This window comes from Kwoniella bestiolae, chromosome 6, assembly GCF_000512585.2.
Source record: "Kwoniella bestiolae CBS 10118 chromosome 6, complete sequence".
In the NCBI taxonomy this organism is placed as follows: domain Eukaryota; kingdom Fungi; phylum Basidiomycota; class Tremellomycetes; order Tremellales; family Cryptococcaceae; genus Kwoniella; species Kwoniella bestiolae.
Window position 1 is genome coordinate 864,472 of NC_089246.1, and position 17,864 is coordinate 882,335.

A 17,864-nucleotide genomic window follows, 5' to 3' on the forward strand; every position below is an offset into this window, starting at 1 on the left:
TCCAGGTGGATGGTTGTTCGTGGGATGGAGTGGGGTTTTGGTACTTTGAGGAAATCAGTGTTGTATCTGATTAGAGTATGGTGTGATGAAAGATTCGAGTTGATCTGAAGGACCAAGAAGTAAGTAAGCCTTGAAAGGGGTTAGAGAAAAGCCCGATATCTATTTCATCACTAGGAAGCTGATCATGAAGTATTGACAACCTTTTACATTTATGAGGTATCCAAGTGACGAGGGGCGGGTGAGCTATCAGGAGACCAAAGTTGTACCATTGAGATTGCTTTGATGAAATGGTCATCTAGCTGATCTCGTGCATAAAGTACTTTTGGGAGTGTATCGAGCGGGACGAATGAGAGAACCCTCATGATACAGCTGAGGGAGAGGGCAAGACAGTATAGTACCATTTCGTGTCGTGCTGCTCACATCTCTCGAGAGCACAACAACCGCCTACCGCAATGTCAGCAACGTCAGCTCATCCGTGTGATATGTCTGATGTCTGGGGTCGTATTTCTAGCTGATTGATCCTCTCTTTACTCTGTTGTAGTGTATTGGGTGGGTCTTGTGTTATGCACTGCACTGCTACCAGCAGTGCTGTCATCACGCTGCCATACTTGGTTGATAAATCCATGCTCATTAGCTCTTTGTAATGTGCGATTAAACGGGGGACAGTGCCATAACGAGAAGAGCGGTGACTAACCTACGAGGAAAGCAGCAGCAGTGAGCATTTGACCCTGAATTAGGGAATTAGGAAATCAGCTGAGAACTGAGACCAGATCTGGTTATTTTTTGTATTTCCCTCTTCTTTCCCCTGCGCTGTACCTGAGTCTAACAGCAAAATCCAATCTGATTCCATAAATGTGCTTTACCATCGTAACGAGTATGACCTCAGTGGTACCAGAACCAGCACAATGCAGCATACCACAAAAAACACAGTTAATTATACCAAACATGACATACGAGTATCCAGTATCAGATTGTACCTATCATGAATATTAATTAATCAAGTCATCAATCGTACAACATCGATCAACAATCATCGTTATCATTATACTGTGTCGTATCGAATAGATTCAAGACGTCAGACAATCAGCGTCGATTCATCGCGCATTATCATCTGATATAATTCAGATAGGTCATCACCGTGTCTCTTGCAAGCGATGGGTCGGAACATCTCCGACAGGAGGATAGATCTCGATCTCATTCCCAGAGAGTACCTTCAGGTATGTTCCGTCACCTTGCACTCTGCATCATATCCGTATGTCTGATGATGCTGTTCCCAGTCGTACCCATATCCAGCCTTCGTACTTGTCGTCCCCTCGCCCTCTGCCGAATGCTCCCAATCCACGCATGGAGACTTTCAACCTCTCGACGTATTTTGGTCGAATAGTAAATGGCGACGTCATGTGCAGGGAAGCTCATTGTTAGAATGTTTGGATGTGGATGGTGCGAGGAAGTTGAGCAAGTGGATCATCAGCCAGAGGTCTGGTGATAATGTGATTCATTCAGAATCGAAGGACTCAAAAACAAATGGGACGTTCGACGCGGACTGGAGCATGGATGGCAGAGACACTATCTTAGGCGATGGGAAAGCTGGACCTCAAGATGGGGAATCATCAAGATCAAGGAAAGAAAGCGTATACAGCCCTCGAACAGTCTTGCATCCTTCCTTCTCCGATGCAGAAACCTACGATCCTTTAGATGGGCCTCTCGGCATCCCAGATCATTCAAATGATAAACCTTTAATACTCGACTTTGTCCATCCTTCCAAATCCACCTTTGAGCTGGTCAAGGCGTACATGCCTATCCATCCTGCAGAACAAGGCAATGGTCATACCCGACCATCTACTCATGCATTCGTAATAATCACCACCATCCCTCGTTCAACCATCACATTCGATATCTCCCGACCCTCGCATTCCGACCCATACATGACTCCAATGCAGGAGAAACCCACCTTCCTATCGCACAAGGAAGAACTACTCCAAACACCCGCCGTACCCAAAACTACTGTGCTCTCACCTACGACCTCACCTTCCCATCGATCACTTACCAGACCTATACCGGCTGCAACTAGCTCTGATCCCGCTATGACGCAAAAGGCAGTCACTCCCACAGAGGAGCTGAACGGATTCGACTTCACCTCGAAGAAGTCCGGAGCGATCAGGTTCGGAAGGGATGGGACGGTTACTACATCTGCTGCCGAGGCGGGCAGGCCGCCCATTGCTGATGTGCATGATTTGATGGATTCAACGGATTGGTCGAAAACCCCCTTAGGGCCAAGGGAACAGTGGCCGCAGAGTTTGAAGACTATCGGTGAGTCCAACGGATGCGATGAAGGTGATGGCTTGGGCTGATTGATGAGAGTAGTATCGCTGGTTTTGCATTATCCCCATCAATGTTGTTTATGGTGGGGCCCGGAACTTACCTTGATATATAATGAGGCGTATGCTCAGGTACGTCGGCTGTACAAGAGGGCTAAGTGGTGTGCTAAAAGGATTTGTTCTAGATGATGCACAAACACCCTCATATATTCGGTATGTCCGGATCGGTGGCATGGGCAGGTGGGTAGCATCCCGGTATCTTTCACCTTGCAGATACCAGCTAATATGTCATCCTTGAGCAGAAATCTGGAATGCTATAGGACCTCTATCAGAGTTGGTGCTAAGTGGTACACCGGTCTGTAAAGAGGATGGTAAGTAACCAAGCATCTTACGAGGCCGAATCACAACTGAAATTTGGCTGCCAGATTTCCTTCTGTTCAAGCAGCTTCCTCATCAGGGCGATGGGCTACTCGAAGAGTATCACACCTGGATGTGGGTCCCCGTCTTACAGGAAGATGGTACCTTTGGGGGATTGTGGAATGCTACGATAGCGACTACAAGCAAGGTTCTGGCGGAAAGGCGAATGGCAACAGTCCAAGAGATGGGTCAAAGGACATGTGAGCAATTGCTTTGGACTGTTGTGGCATGACTACAGCTAATCGTTCGACTTCTGGCGTCTGATCAGCCATCGCGAGGACGATGCCAGAGTTTGACGAAGCGGTCATCGATAGTCTCAAAGAGAATGCTCGTGATGTACCTTTCGCGGCGCTGTATCACGTCGACATACCTTCAGGTGAGTCCCATCGGAGTAGACCAAATTTGAATCTACTGACCGACGATCTATCAATAGCGAACGCTCGAAGAGGTTCAGGAGGCTCTGTAGAAGTCACTAAAGACGGGGACCAATCCGACCGAATCAAACTCAACGTTCGGTTGGCAGGTACGATTGGTATACCGGATGATCATCCCACAACACCATCATACCTCTCAATAAGCATTCGAACGAGATCACGCAGTACAGCACCCTCATCGCGAACGGGTCCGAGATCACCTTCATCGTCCATCGTCTCCTCCATGTCTGGCGCTCCCATACCGTTACTTGGCTCGAATATGAGTGAAGAAGACGAGAACGACGCCACCACGACTGCCGAAGTGCTACAGTGGCCCATTCGAGAGGCACTTGCGTCGAACAGATTGGTCATGGTTGAGAATTGCGAGGGGCTCATACATGATTATCCCATTAGGGTGTGGGATGAATTGCCAACTGCGGCGGTCGTTGTGCCTATAGCGAATGAGTCGGACGATGGAGTGCCCAGCGCGGTATTGATATTGGGACTGAATCTTAGAAGACCGTTTGATGAGGATTATGAATCATTCATCGTGAGTACATGTATCAGTCAGTCGAGATAAGGATGGACTGCTAATTGGTGTTTTCTACAGCATCTGTGAGCTTGACTTCGTGGGAAAGTAATCTTTCTCTAGCTGACCCTTTTGGTACAGGTTGAGAGTTCAATTAGCCTCCGGTATAGCGGCGGTGAGGTCGTATGAAGCTGAACTCCAAAGAGTTGAAGAACTGGCAGCTTTGGATAGAGCTAAGGTGAGTCATCACAATGCAGTAATGGCCGGAAACATTGCTGATGCTGGTCAATGCTATAGAGCTTATTATTCTCGAATGTCAGCCATGAGTTGAGGTAAGTTTGAGCATCCGCTTGAGCTATGATAAGTTTCTTTCGTACCTATTGAACGATAATTCCACAGAACACCTCTTACATTGATTGCTGGACCTCTTGATGATTTGCTACAAGAGGCACCAGAGGGTCAAAAGAAGGAAACACTGGTTATGGCTCGTCGGAATGTGTGAGTGGTCATGTGCCTTCTCTCATGAGAACATCATACATCAAAGACTGATTATAATATGACATGTATCAGTCGTCGATTGACCCGACTCGTTTCCACTTTGATGGATGTGAGCCGTCTGGAAGCCGGTCGATTGAAAGGTTCTTTCCAGCTTGTGAACCTTGGTACGATGACTAGGGATCTTGCAGTTCTGTTCAAAGGCGCCATGTCCCAGGTAAGTGCGGCACCGTCCTTCCAGCAGGCATCGTGCTGACTATCATTCCTCCAGGCCAAGCTGAAATACGTTATTGACTGTGATCTGACGGCGAAGTCTGTCTACGTCGATACGGAACATTGGGTACGTATATTTCACTCTGGGTTGATCAAGAAGATTTGCTGATATCTGTCAATTAGGAAAAAATCGTTTACAACCTGATAGGTACGGTGCTGTCTTTAAGTGTACGTGTAGGTCTTACTGATTCCGGATCAATAGGAAATGCCATGAAATATACTATGGAAGGTTTCGTGACCGTCAAGCTTCAGTATCAATCTGGCCAAGCAATTTTCGCGGTTCAGGATAGTGGTGTTGGTATACCCGGTACGTCCTGTCCGTCCCGTTCCCGCCAGTGCTGATGGCTGACCGAGTATGCTTAGCCTCTGATCTCAATCTCGTTGGGGAACGGTTCCACCGAGTCCAGTCTGTTAGTCGGTCGCATGAAGGAACTGGGATAGGTCTGGCTTTGATCAAAGTGAGTGAACAGTCGCGTATGCCGTGCTGATTTTGCTGTAGGAGTTGATCAAGTTGCATGGAGGAGTCATGGCTATTGAGAGCAAGACGGCGGTAGAGTCAGGTGATGGTACTCGTGAGTATTTTGTTGCTGCCATTTCTCAAATATCGTGCTGATCATACAATCTCAGATGGGTCGACATTCTCTGTTAGAATACCGTAAGTGAATCTGACATGGACACTGGGATTGCTTAATGCTGAATGCCAAATTACAATAGCCTCGGAACAAGTCATCTTCCCCCGGATGCGATTGAAGATGAGCAGACCACACAGAACGCTCAAACGACGTATGGTCAAGGCATAATAGACGAAGCGATGCAGTGGACCCGTGATCGACGGAATAGCTCTGGCACCCCTTCCCTCGAATCACCAGAACTTGGAAGTGCGCTCGAAGAAATCTCCTCGCGAAGTTCGAAGTCTCTTGATCCTAGTACACTGTATTTCAAGAAGGAGGACGTGATTATGCTTGTGGATGATTCGTTTGATACGCGAAAGTGAGCTATACTCCAATCGAGATTATTGTGGAGGTGGCTGACATACGAGGTTACGATAGATACATGTGCTCGATATTTGCTCCGCTGTGTACGATAGTAGAAGCTAGGGACGGTCAGGAGGCATTGGAGATGTGCGGGAAGAAGATGCCGGATCTGATTATTTCGGATGTGATGATGCCCAATGTGGGTTCAGCTCCCAGTGTATGAGACTGAAGAAAGGCTGACTTTGCGATATCGTAGTTGGATGGCTTTGGGTTGCTAGAAGCGCTGAAAGCTTCGAAAGAACTTTCCATCATCCCAGTGATAATGCTGTGAGTGGCTGTCCGACTGACTCGATGATGCGATGTTCTGACTCTGGATTTATTGTAGTACTGCTCGAGGAGGGGATGAAGCTAAGGTGGATGGCCTTCTGGCAGGGGCAGATGGTATGTTTCCTTCAACTAGTATTCTCGCGTAATGCTGACGTTCTAATTTTCATTGCCGTAGACTATCTTGCCAAACCTTTCAACTCTCGTGAATTGGTAGCTCGAGCTCACATGCAGTGGGTGTTACCCTTCTTATACCATGAGCAATATGCGCTAAATTGTTTTCTAGGTTACAATTGGGTAAGAGGCGAAAGTCGCTCGAAGAAGCTTTCGAACAGCGGACATCAGAACTGCGCGCTTTGACGGAGTGTGAGTAGATTTCCTACGCTGATCAGATTGCTTGAAGCTGAAATGCGATTTCCCATTCCCAGATTCTCCTGTAGGCATTTTCAGAACGACCGAAGATGGAACTGTCACTTTTGCGAACAATACTTGGTAGGTGGACAATGAAATTACAGCGCAGAAATTAGACTGACCGATGTTATGACCAGGCACGAGATCTCTGGCTATCCTTTGGACGAACCAGTAGATCGGTGGGAAGAGTTCATCGCCGAATCTCACCGGGCATCAATGCTCGAGTTTTGGGATCAGGTATTAACTGGTAAAGACGAAGACGTCTCTATATCGTTCGATTATCAATTTACGAATGGTAGATGGGGTGAGTGATCTGTTCTGTCCCGAAGTGAATGTATGTTCACGCTCATCGGTACCGTTTGCTCACCTCTTTGTCTGTCGATAGCCCAACTGTGAGTGATCGAAGGGTGGGCATTGTCATCTTCAGAATTCAAACTGACTTCATGGAATCTTTGAAATGTAGAAAGGCAATCCGGCTGGATAGGGTGGGAGATCTCGTCGGCGGTGCGAGAATGAAAGTACGTTTTCGTGTCTTATCTGTCACAAAGCCAAGGGCCCGAACAAAGTATAGCTGACGGTATCTTCATTTGTCACTCGTAGGGAATTTACGGATGTGTTGTGAGTGCATTTTGTGAGAATGACTGATGGAGCCCCATGCTGACTCTGACCTTCTAGCACGAGATCACCGAACGTAAATTGAATGAAGAGTCCCAGAAACTGCGGATAATCGAAGCTGAACAGAGAAGGAAAGAGGCCGAAGAAGCCAAACGCCAACAAGAGCTTCTGATCGATATTACCTCGTGAGTATATCAACCGTCCATCAGACAAATCTGCTTGCTGACTATATGTTCATGTAGACATGAGATTCGGAACCCCATAAGCAGTGTGATGCAGATAAGTATCTCTGTGCTCTTCCTCTTCAAACAACGCACCTCGACTAACTTTCTTTGCTATTGTACTGTTCGTCCTTGGTGAAGACCAACTTGCTGTCACTACAAGAGCAGCTCCAGGCTGCACGTGAGACACAAGCGTGTTTTGTGCCTACTTCACAGCTGCTCAACAATATCGAAGAAGACTTGGAAGCTTTGGAGAGTATCTATCAGTGTGGGCTGGCTCAGGAGAGGATATCGAATGATGTCTTGTCTTTGGGGAAGATACAACTTGGTAAGCACTTCGATACATCGCTTGTACTACCCCGTGCTGATTTTTGCTGGTTTTGATATCAGATAAACTCCGTAAGCTACCTAGCGGCTCGCGAATAGCGCCTGCACCAAGGCCTAGCTGATGATTGGGTCAAACTTGAATAGAAATGTTCGATGTCGAAGTTGACATGACTCGCGAAACGCAGAAAACAATGTCGATATTCCAGAATGAAGCTAGGATGAAGAGGATTAATTTGTCTTTGGAACTTGGTGAAGGCTTCAAAACATTGGGTTTGAAGACTGTTAAGACTGATCCGGTTAGGTTGAATCAGATGTAAGTCGCATTAAACCAACGCAGGATCATTGTACATACCACTGAGTTGTGCTGATGGGCCATCTTGAATTGCCAAATAGTGTGACCAACCTTTTATCCAACGCTATCAGATTCACAGCTATGAGTCGTAAGTGACCTCTTTATTTCTCGTCTCGAAGTCTGCACAATGGCTGATAGTGATTTGTAATCTCAAGATGTAAGACGAATCACACTCAAATTCGATGTTAGCCCGGATCCACCATCCGACGATGCTTGTGTGATACCTCGTAAACCTGTATCATCCAAGCGGTTAACGGATGATCAGCCTATCTATCTTTATTTTGCGGGTGAGTAATTGTCAGATCATACTTTGAGGATATGTTGGCTGATCGGCTCTAACTGTCTTGCAGTAACGGATACTGGACCTGGAATGACCGAGGCTGAGCTGGAGATGCTGTTCCAGAGGTTTTCTCAGGTATCTTGTGAGTTTACCCTGTGCCTTTCATTCATTCGGGCGAGGTGCGAATGCTAAATCTATGGTGGGGTAGTGAAAACGCACACTATCTTTGGAGGATCAGGCTTGGGATTATTCGTCTGTCGACGTAAGTCCCGTACACCTCGTTGGCTGAGTCCACCGTCGCTGATACCTAGACCCTTCCCGGACCTATAGAAATCACTCATCTGAGTAAGTATCCCTCCGTTTCTTCCATGTATCGCTCATAAGCTCGTACTGATCATTGACATGAACAATTACCAGTGGGAGGTAAAATCGACGTGACCAGCCAAAAAGGCAAAGGCAGCACCTTCCGATTCTTCATCAAGGCCACAACATGTCAGGTCACCCCGAATGAGCTTGACAGTAATAAGGAATCCAAGGAGTTGGGCAAGAAGTCATCTCTGATCAGATCGAAGAAGAAGGATGTGTTCCAATATCAATTTGACGGGAAGAAACCCCATGTGTTGATTGTGGAGGATAATCTGATTAATCAGACTGTCTTGGCTAGGCAGCTGAGGCATTGTAATATTACTTGTGATGGTGAGTTTTGTCCTTCTTCTGCGCTCATTCCCTCCCATAGGCATCCTCTTAAATTGACAAATTTGTGCGCTACTCGATGTGCTGTGTTGACTCTTTGGTGGGCTGGATAGTCGCAAGTAATGGTCTGGAAGCTCTCGAAAAGATACGAGTGGTATCTGCTATCGATGCGGCCAATTGTCAGCCTTTCGATTGTGTGTTGATGGATTTGGAGATGCCTGGTATGTCCTTTTCCTTCCTCATTTACTCGATAATTATGGATGGCTGACCACAGAGGGAGATGGGCGTAGTCATGGATGGTTTGACGGCATTGCAACATATCAGAGAAGAAGAGGCGGAGGGGAAGTTGAAGAAGAACTTGGTCATTGCGCTTAGTGAGCACATTGCTTTCTCGCATGTGATTGGGACGGATCGCTGACGGTGCGGTGTTAGCTGGGAATGCTAGACAAGGTCAGATAGACGAGGCGAAAGCTAGAGGGATGGATGAGGGTGAGTGGACTCCAAACCGTTATTGAGGAACCATGAGATGTCTAGAAGCTGACGATGCTTGTCTGTCTGTCTTGTGATCAGTCGTCATCAAACCTTATAGATTGGTAAGTTTGACTTAACTTGCAGATGAGGAGCTGCTCCATAACAGTTGACAATGTTCACTCCTGTTCTTGTGTTGTAGGACGACCTACTTCAAAAAGTAGAAGAAATGATGAAGATACGTATTCAAGATGCGACATCCACCCCTACATCTCCCCTTTTGAATAACTAATAACTCATACCCCTTGCGGACAATACGGATAGATCTATTAGAAATTTGGAAATTGTATTGTTATATCGGTCGACCTGTATTTGTATCTACTATACCTTACTTCATTGTAGCTTTACTCATAACTCATAACTCATTGGAAGACATAGGATATGTATCTCTTGACACTGCGGCTCATTCGTCGTCGAAGTTAGAAGTTTCTTGATGCGAGACGTCACTCGCATTAGTCGTTTAACATACCCATTTTTAGGCATTTAATAGTTATCTTTACGATATCCTATTACATTATTCTATATTAATCAGAACCTTGTGTGTTTAGTTCTGAACATGGTCCGTAGTACACTGTATAAGCTCGATGGTAAGAGTGAGGCATAGCAGTTGCATTATAATACCTCTGCCCAACCGAGATTTATCCACCGATCAACCAATCTATATTTCACCAAGTGCGTCGTACCTCTTGCCAAAGCTGCTCTTTCTCCTCTATTGACCACGACCAAGACCAAAGAAGGTATCAGTCAAGTGAATTCTAAAGACGGTCAACGATGTGCTCGACTCACCCTTCTAACGTTATTTCACCGCAATCTTTCCTGCAGTATATCAACACTGGTGTATTCCGATTCGGTTTGGATACTACCATCGTCATAGACGTCAGCCTCGTTTCATTCTGGTTCTGGGGTTTTCTGCGGAGTCTCACTCACCCATTGATAAGCCATCTCCATACGTATCGTCCATCTTTCTTAACCACTCGGGTAGACTGTCTAGTGCGGAATGCTGAAAATGCGTATGTAGGAGATCGGTATAGCTAATCCACAAGGAGGAAGAGCGAGTCAGATGAGTGCCAATAAGATACAACCGTATCTTCTATCTTCGGCCTCGGGGCAGGAAGGGCAAGGGAAGGGAAATATGGGACAGGGGACATGAGACATACCGCCTAGCATGGGAGAGTTCCGCTCCTGAGAGGAGATGATGCATTTCCGGTGTTAATGTAATATGATGAGCAAATCTCTCGATCTATTTGTTGTTGAAAACAATCAAGAGCAGTATCAGTATCAAGATCAGTATGTCAATGTCATCCTTCATTTTCGCTTGTGATACCCCGTGATAAGGTGTATCTCCACGAAAACGGGACGATTGATATAATGGAATGTAATGAGACCCACCTTGTGCAGCCTTGTTCTGACGTACGACCTCACCAGATACTTCACCCTCTCCATCTCGGTCTGCACTAACATGAGTTTGAAGTGCTCTTCCTCGGATGTCTGCGGGTCGGACCGTAGGGTGTTGACCATTTTTTGCTAACACCGGGGAATCATCAGTATATGTTCATCATTGAACGGAACAGCCGAGCAAGGACCAAGGAGTTGGATGATCTCAAGAGGGAAGGGAAGAATGAGAGGATCGATTATGTTTCCCATTCGATCCCCCCTTGGGTCCTCACACCTACAAAGAGTCGCATCATGTCGAGTCAAAGAGAAGGCCAACCCACCTGCTGCTCAAGCTTATCAAAAACCCCATCAATCAATTCCCCCTTCCACCCCCCCAAATCAGGTATCCCCCGTTCCCTCATCAACGCCCTACCCAACTTTTTCACATCGTTCATATCCTCCTCATCTTCTTCCTCCTCCTCATTCCCAAATACAGATCCCATTCCATGATCATCATCATCATCGTCGTCTAGGTTACTGCTCGCTCCTATTCTCCCTGAGGTACTTCCCTCATCAAATATCGAGGCGCTCGCTCGGGATCGGTCGTTCTCGTTCTCTGAATATTGGTGGGCCGGTGGAGGGGAGACGGTAGATCTCAACCTGTCGAGGAAGGAGGATGAACCTGATACGCTTCCTTCTCGGGATGAGGAGGGGCGGACACCGTAGTTAGGTCGATTGGGAGGGGAGAGGGGATCGTTCTCGTCGTCGTCGAAGAATGACATCTTTGTGGGCGGTCGAATGGATTATTGGAGGGAGTAAAGGGGATCTTATGAGTCGTATGTTCTTCTGTGATTGTGATGGATGTGTTTTTTTCTTAGCCTGAGAACATGGACGACTTTGAGGTTTGCACTCAGTAGATGATTATGGGTTTTGATAAGGAGCTGGTTCTGCCAGATGGAAGTGAAGGAAGGATGACTGCTCAACTTGACTTTTGATTGAGGACGCGTTTTGACGCGTTTTGGTGGATTGGCGATAAAACGAGTAATGTTCATTCCATACTCATATAGCATAGCATAGCATCGCATAGTGAGATAGATCGTACGTCCTGGGACAGTAAAACCCCGATGCAAGCAAGCAATCAATCGTACTCTGTCCTAGAGCCAACCCGAAAGATCCATACATAGAGAGATATCGCAGTATGCATATATATCGAAACCTGTACAAACCCCAAAATATGACCCCGGTACCGCACTCCGCTCAATCCGCAAATTTGACCTTCACCATCCCACCCCTCCTATCAATCCTGACCACCCTCTTACCCACAGCAGCGTAAATGATCTTCGTAGAGTTCGACGAGGCAGTATCAAAGTTCCTCGCCTTGGCTATAGAGGAGAGATGATCTTTCAGGTCGTTCATATCTACTCCGTCGGGTGATCGGAGGATGGCCAAGAAGAGGTGCGAGAATAGGATGCTTTCGGATGTTATTGGTTTGATTGTTGAAGGTGGGGCGGAAAGGGAAGAGATGGATGAAGAGGAGGGGGAAGGCGGGGAAGGGAGGGGAGAGTTGGATAGGTGGAGGAGGTGTTGGCTGGATGACATGAACATTAGTATATATCCTCTTTCCGTCCAAGCTGCGATGTTATAAAGTAGTCGAATACTTACACTGAAGACTGCACGTCCTCATCTACTGTCTCTCCGTCTCTCACTCCCTGACGCATTATATCGCCCAACGTGCCCCATACTTTGGCCTATTAACGTACCGAACCAGTCGAGATACATCAGCTCTGCCTCTTCTCTTATGAAATATGTGCCAAGTTGGTCAAACTCACAATACCAGCTTTAACACCCTCATCATCCACATTCACACCTCCATTATCGTCTTTCCCTCCTACACTCGAAGCCTTAGGAGTCGCCTCGACTTCCACGTCCTCTTGTGAATACCTTTCTGTAGGCTTAGTGGGAGTTTCCACAGGTGGTGCCAATGTGGGAGGAGACACAGCTCTCGGTATCCTAATCGTTTCATCCTCTTGTTCCCTCACCTCCAATTCCCGCTGATGTGCAGGAGGTGCAGGTGTCGATTCCACCCGCTGTTCCTCCGATATCATCTTACTATAAGGCGTAGCAAATGGTCCACTTGTCCCACTTGTACTTGCACTCAAAGATGTCGTCCCACTCCCACTGCCCACTCTATTCTTGCCTATCATACTGGGTCTACCAAATATACTTCTTCTCCCCCCTCCCTCGCCCTCGCCCTGTGATTCCCCCAATCCACTGGGTCCGAGAGGTTGTCTAGGTGTCATCAACTTCAGGGGAGAGAACCGATCGACTCGACGAGGTGTCGTTCCATTAACGACCAGGCTATTGGTCACGTGGGGCATCTCCCTAGCGGGAGTCTGGGCGGGGATGGGCTCGCCATACCTAAATGTTTGGGGCGTCTTGGCGGGAGTTTGCACAGTATTCGTAGATGCAGATATCGGAGGAGAAGAGGGTAGTTGTCTTGTGGATGGTGGTGGAGGTGAGTCTGATGATGATGGCTGTTGAGCTTGGAAGGATTTACGTAGTGGGATGAGGGAGGCTTCGAGGGCTCGAAGGGAGGCTTCTTCGGCTTTGATAGCTTCCTCAGGGGTGAGTTTGGGCTTGTCGGGTGTGGAAGTGGAAGTGGAAGGTTCTGGGGGTGTAGGGAGTTTTGAGGTGGAAGGTGTGTGTAGAGGTTTACTGGCCTGTAGGATTAGAAAAGTCGTCAGCAATCGAGGAGTCATTACTAACTCGGTCGAGGAGCACTTCTTTGTGGTTTTTGCATTAGGTAACAGATGCAGTGGAAGGGAAGATGTCTCAAGCGGAACAAGTGGACTTACCTCCTCTATCAGCCTTTCCAGCTCTACCAACCTCTCCTGAGACGAATGATGCGAATCGAGCAGATTCGCTATATGCGCTCTAGCTCGGGGCATCGGGCGGCTGGTAGTATAGTGAGACAATTGCATTAGTTATACGCAAGCTAAGATAGATATCTAGTCCATCTTCTGCTCTACCTGCGATTGAGTCGAAGCGCATATCTCATGATGAACGGAAATCCATCATACTATGCTATTCATTCTACACACGGTCCATCTAGATTTCCTCTTGCCCAACCAAACACATCTCCCCATCAAACGACAAAGGAAACAAGAGAAGAGAATGGAACTCACTAATCATCCACCAACCTCAACGCCGTCCTCAAAACAACCTCAACCTCGTCCCTCTTATGTTCTCTCCCACTTCGCATCTCCTTAAGCGGCGTAACCAATACATTCTCCCTCTTCTCAACCCTCTTATTCCCTCCGCTCCCTCCTCCCCCTCCTTCGCTACTCTCCCCAATAAATTTGAATAACCTCTTCTCACTCTCGTTCGAATCCCTTATCAAAGCCAATACATTCCCCCTCCCACCTCCTCTATGATATTGTGTCGAGGTGGAAGAGGCAGAAGAAGAAGAAGGGATGTTGAGGTATGCTTGGGTGAATTTGCCTGCTGGTTTGGAGTTTAGGGTGGTCAGGTAGGCTAGTTCTGAGGTTCGGGTGGAGAGGGAGTCGAGGGTGTCTGATAGGGAAGGCATCGCGATTGAGTTCGGCAATTTTTATGTGTACATGTAACATGTGATAGGCTATTCTTGGCTGCTGAGCGGGGTATAATGGGAGGTGCGTTGGAAACGATGTATGGTGTGTGATGTTTTCTGGCCCGACCTGCAATGCGAGATTTGAGATTTGTTGACAACTTCGAGTAGATCTTACCCCTCACGCGTTCAGGCAGTCGCGTACCACAAATCAATGTTTATCATATATGAGGGGATCATTTACAATGGTAATGTTCAAAACATTTAACACTGCGCATATGCATAAAGATTCACTTTTCACTACCTGACATTCCTTCAAATCATAACATCGAATGCATTCACTTCTTCTCAGAGAGCTCAGCAACACCGGGAAGGGTCTATATGTCACAAGCGAAATTATCAGCATCACCTCCATCTCCATCTAGTCCCCGCACAACCTTAGAGAAGAAAATACCCATCACTCACCTTACCCTCGAGCAATTCGAGAGAAGCACCACCACCAGTAGAGACGTGACTCAACTCCTTCTCTTTACCGGCATTAGCGACCAAAGTAGCGGTATCACCACCTCCTACAATAACGGTAGCACCGTTCTTGGCAGCTTTGATAGTAGCGTCGAGCAGGGCGTTGGACCCTTTAGCAAAGTTGGGGAACTCGAATACACCGGCGGGACCGTTCCATAAGATCGTCTTGGCCTCTGAGACGGTTTGGGCGAAGAATTCTTGGGATTTGGGTCCGGCATCGAGACCTTGCCAGTCGGAGGGGATACCGGATTCGTCGGTTGCCTCTCCGACCTGTACGCATTACTCATCAGCATATTGCTTTGACACCCCTGAATATGATTAAGGTGAATGATTTCTAGCGTGAAAAGGCAAAACCCACTTGAGCATCTTTGTCGAACTTGTCGGCAGTAATGTAGTCAACGGGGAAGACAAGCTTGACGTTGTTCTTCTTGGCTTTGTCAACGAGAGCTTGAACCTTCTTGGAACCTTCCTCGTCGAAGAGGGATTTACCAATCTAAATAAAAAGTGAGTTAGCCATGCGCAAACGAATCTCCTTGGTCGAACTCACCTCAACGTTTTCAAGGGTCTTCTTGAAGGTGAAGGACATACCACCACAGATGATGAGGGTGTTAACCTGCACGCATTTACAGGTTAGCTATTATCCACCCGTAGACGGGAGTACATCTGAGCTCACTTGATCAAGCATGTTCTCGATCAATTGGATCTTATCGGCAACCTTGGCACCACCGAGAATAGCCAAGAATGGTCGTTCAGGGTGTTCAAGGACCTTAGCAAAGTATTCGAGTTCCTTCTTCATGAGGAAACCGGCGGCTCTTTGAGGGAGTTGTACACCGACCATGGAAGAGTGGGCTCGGTGGGCGGTACCGAAGCTGCGTTGAAGGTATTGCTCAGCTGTGTCACCATTGACCATCGACGGGGAGCCTATATTCAGCTGAGATAGGAGTCGATCACTCACGCATCGTTGATGTAAACGGTACCAAGAGCAGTCAAATCCTCTCTGAACTTCTTGACGTTCTCGGGGTCGGCTGTATATTGCACGATGATCAGCTTTATCTTCAAACTCGGATCAAGAGGGAATGGCAGTTTACCTTTGATCTTCTCGCCGTCCTTCTTACCTTTACCTTCCTCTTCGACGTGGAATCGCAAGTTCTCCAAAAGGAAAACTTGACCGTTATCACCGGCCAAAACAGCTTCCTTGACCTTGTCTCCTACACATTCATCTAGGAACTTGACATCTCTAGACAAAAGTTCGGAGAGCTTGGCAGCGACGGGTTTGAGGGAGTATTTGGGGTTGGGGGAGCCATCGGGTCGTCCGAGATGGGACATCAAGATGACGGATTTGGCGCCTGCACGAAGCTCAACATGTTAGTACAAATCCCTTTGTGATGACCAGTGGTGAGAAAGGACCTGAACGAGGGAACGTACCTTGGTCAATGGCATATTTGATGGTAGGAAGAGCAGCTACGATACGCTATTATTGACATTCGCTGGTCAGCTCAGGTCGTTGGAAGTTGTCAACAGTAGATGAACTGATTGGAACAAACGGGTACTCACAGCAGGGTTGGTAATGTTCAATTCCTTATCTTGACTGCACATATACCAGAAAAGCTGGAACATTAGCCTGAGTGAAATTGATTCAGAAGAAGTCACGACTCACGGGACGTTGAAGTCGACTCTAATGAGGACACGTTCACCTTTAAGGCTAACGTCGGTGATGCTGAGTTTGGAGGAGAGAGACATTATGTTTGACTGGGAGGGTTGATAGATGTATAGCGCGATGAAAGCAAAGATTAGAGGTAAGATGAGCCAGAAGGTTCGTTGAGGGGAAGAAGGCATAGAGAGGAGAGGCTAAGTCAGCTTTAATTGTATACTTCTGATGTGGGAGGGTGAGGTCGAACGTGGGAGAAGAAAGGGAGAGAAGGGTGGAACGGCAGGAGACTCAATGAGAGGTGTGTTAGGCATGGTCGTGAAGAAGTCACCATGAGCACGACGGAAGGAAGGGACAGCTCACGTTTGATTTTGGTTTACACTAGAGTAAGTTGGGAGAGAGAAAGCAACAAGACAATGGGAAGAGTATTTCGTTTATACCCGCGGCAGTAGTAGCGTGAGATGGGATATGGGATTATTGTGAGGAATGTTCCGCCGTGACGTTACTCATATCCCCACTACCACTATCCATTACCGCACTGTCCCTATTTTCCCACGGTTTGCTTCACCTCCTTTTCTCTAAATCAGCACCCCTTATAAGCAGTTATCCAATCAAACCTTACGTTTACGCAAAACACCACCCTACCACTCTCATACCAACTTACCGTAAGCATAAACCATTGCTTCAACCTCACCTCTCATATATAACATTACATCTGACATCTTTCTCTTTTCGACCTATAAATCACCAAAAGATATTCATCATGCCCGTCGCTCCTGTCGTTGGAAAGGTGAGCTAATCTTCCACATGTTGACTTATGTTAGATCAGGACCAAGCTAACATTGCCTTGGTGATTGTAGCTCAGAAAGAGACTCATAACTGATCTCACCGCCGCGTTGGTCACCTTTCCCTCTTCTCTTTCCCTTCGACATTGCTTCCTATGCTCATACTGATTTGTGGTGGATATATGTAGTCTCGGTCTCGGTACCGCTGGTGGATACGTCTTCTGGTACACCGTCCATCTCCCTATGAGTGAGTCCGCTTACTGCCAACATATATGTCATGAGACAATACTAATCTTATTGGGACGTAATAGTGAAAAAGAGAGATGACTACTACCTCAAGCTCGAACAAGCCAAGGCTTAATTGGGATTAGACTAGACGGACTTGTGAAAGGAAGGAAGGTGGAAGATGGGATGGATGGAATGCATAAATTGGAAAATCACACTATACGTTGAGATGGAACAACACACCTATGGAGGTAGAAGAGAGGAGGGGATATTTCATACTAACCCATTGTCCATCTATACTCTCTCGTCGACTAATGAGACCACTGATGTTTTAGATATAATCATCCATCGCCCATCAACTTATCGTCAACATCCTCTTACTCACACCAATGTCGGAGCGACTCGGGTTCAAATTCCCACTACTAACAAAACCTGTCATTACGTAATACCGACAAACCACCCCTCCTTTCGACCTCGTGTTTTGATGTGATAGTATGTGATTGATTGGATTTGATGGCGAATAAAATTATGTCCTACTATTGCTTATTCACCTA

At 47.0% G+C, this 17,864-nt stretch overlaps 4 protein-coding genes across 4 annotated transcripts; 1 reads left to right on the top strand and 3 right to left on the bottom strand.

The window, feature by feature from the left end:
- Positions 1-1,154: 1,154 nt before the first annotated feature.
- I302_107519 (uncharacterized protein) lies at positions 1,155-9,402 on the top strand (the record flags this gene model as incomplete). Its single annotated transcript, XM_065870474.1, has 43 exons — positions 1,155-1,217; positions 1,278-2,310; positions 2,365-2,450; positions 2,504-2,558; positions 2,621-2,689; positions 2,744-2,935; positions 3,004-3,111; positions 3,169-3,714; positions 3,836-3,915; positions 3,975-4,009; positions 4,077-4,175; positions 4,248-4,389; positions 4,444-4,512; positions 4,569-4,593; positions 4,648-4,752; positions 4,809-4,903; positions 4,945-5,017; positions 5,073-5,100; positions 5,160-5,435; positions 5,495-5,618; positions 5,676-5,746; positions 5,805-5,860; positions 5,922-5,976; positions 6,030-6,109; positions 6,172-6,235; positions 6,292-6,458; positions 6,540-6,546; positions 6,618-6,672; positions 6,755-6,772; positions 6,830-6,954; positions 7,012-7,060; positions 7,132-7,318; positions 7,462-7,630; positions 7,711-7,757; positions 7,825-7,956; positions 8,020-8,091; positions 8,158-8,211; positions 8,367-8,645; positions 8,756-8,863; positions 8,933-9,016; positions 9,075-9,131; positions 9,213-9,235; positions 9,313-9,402. 43 exons carry the CDS (start codon positions 1,155-1,157, stop codon positions 9,400-9,402), a joined length of 5,352 nt encoding a protein of 1,783 aa, XP_065726546.1.
- A 380-nt stretch (positions 9,403-9,782) lies between these two features.
- On the bottom strand, positions 9,783-11,326 carry I302_107520 (uncharacterized protein; the record flags this gene model as incomplete). Its single annotated transcript, XM_019193348.1, has 6 exons — positions 9,783-9,879; positions 9,957-10,029; positions 10,098-10,201; positions 10,328-10,410; positions 10,560-10,694; positions 10,886-11,326. 6 exons carry the CDS (start codon positions 11,324-11,326, stop codon positions 9,783-9,785), a joined length of 933 nt encoding a protein of 310 aa, XP_019044825.1.
- Positions 11,327-11,801: 475 nt separating this feature from the next.
- Positions 11,802-14,133, bottom strand: I302_107521 (uncharacterized protein; the record flags this gene model as incomplete). The annotated part of the gene is made up of 5 exons (XM_019193347.1): positions 11,802-12,132; positions 12,207-12,292; positions 12,374-13,264; positions 13,400-13,499; positions 13,730-14,133. 5 exons carry the CDS (start codon positions 14,131-14,133, stop codon positions 11,802-11,804), a joined length of 1,812 nt encoding a protein of 603 aa, XP_019044824.1.
- A 335-nt stretch (positions 14,134-14,468) lies between these two features.
- I302_107522 (phosphoglycerate kinase) lies at positions 14,469-16,392 on the bottom strand (the record flags this gene model as incomplete). The annotated part of the gene is made up of 10 exons (XM_019193346.1): positions 14,469-14,507; positions 14,596-14,922; positions 15,011-15,145; positions 15,200-15,265; positions 15,326-15,521; positions 15,608-15,677; positions 15,741-15,998; positions 16,078-16,123; positions 16,207-16,240; positions 16,310-16,392. The coding sequence occupies 10 exons, from the start codon at positions 16,390-16,392 to the stop codon at positions 14,469-14,471; spliced, it is 1,254 nt and encodes a 417-aa protein (XP_019044823.1).
- Between the last annotated feature and the right edge of the window lie 1,472 nt (positions 16,393-17,864).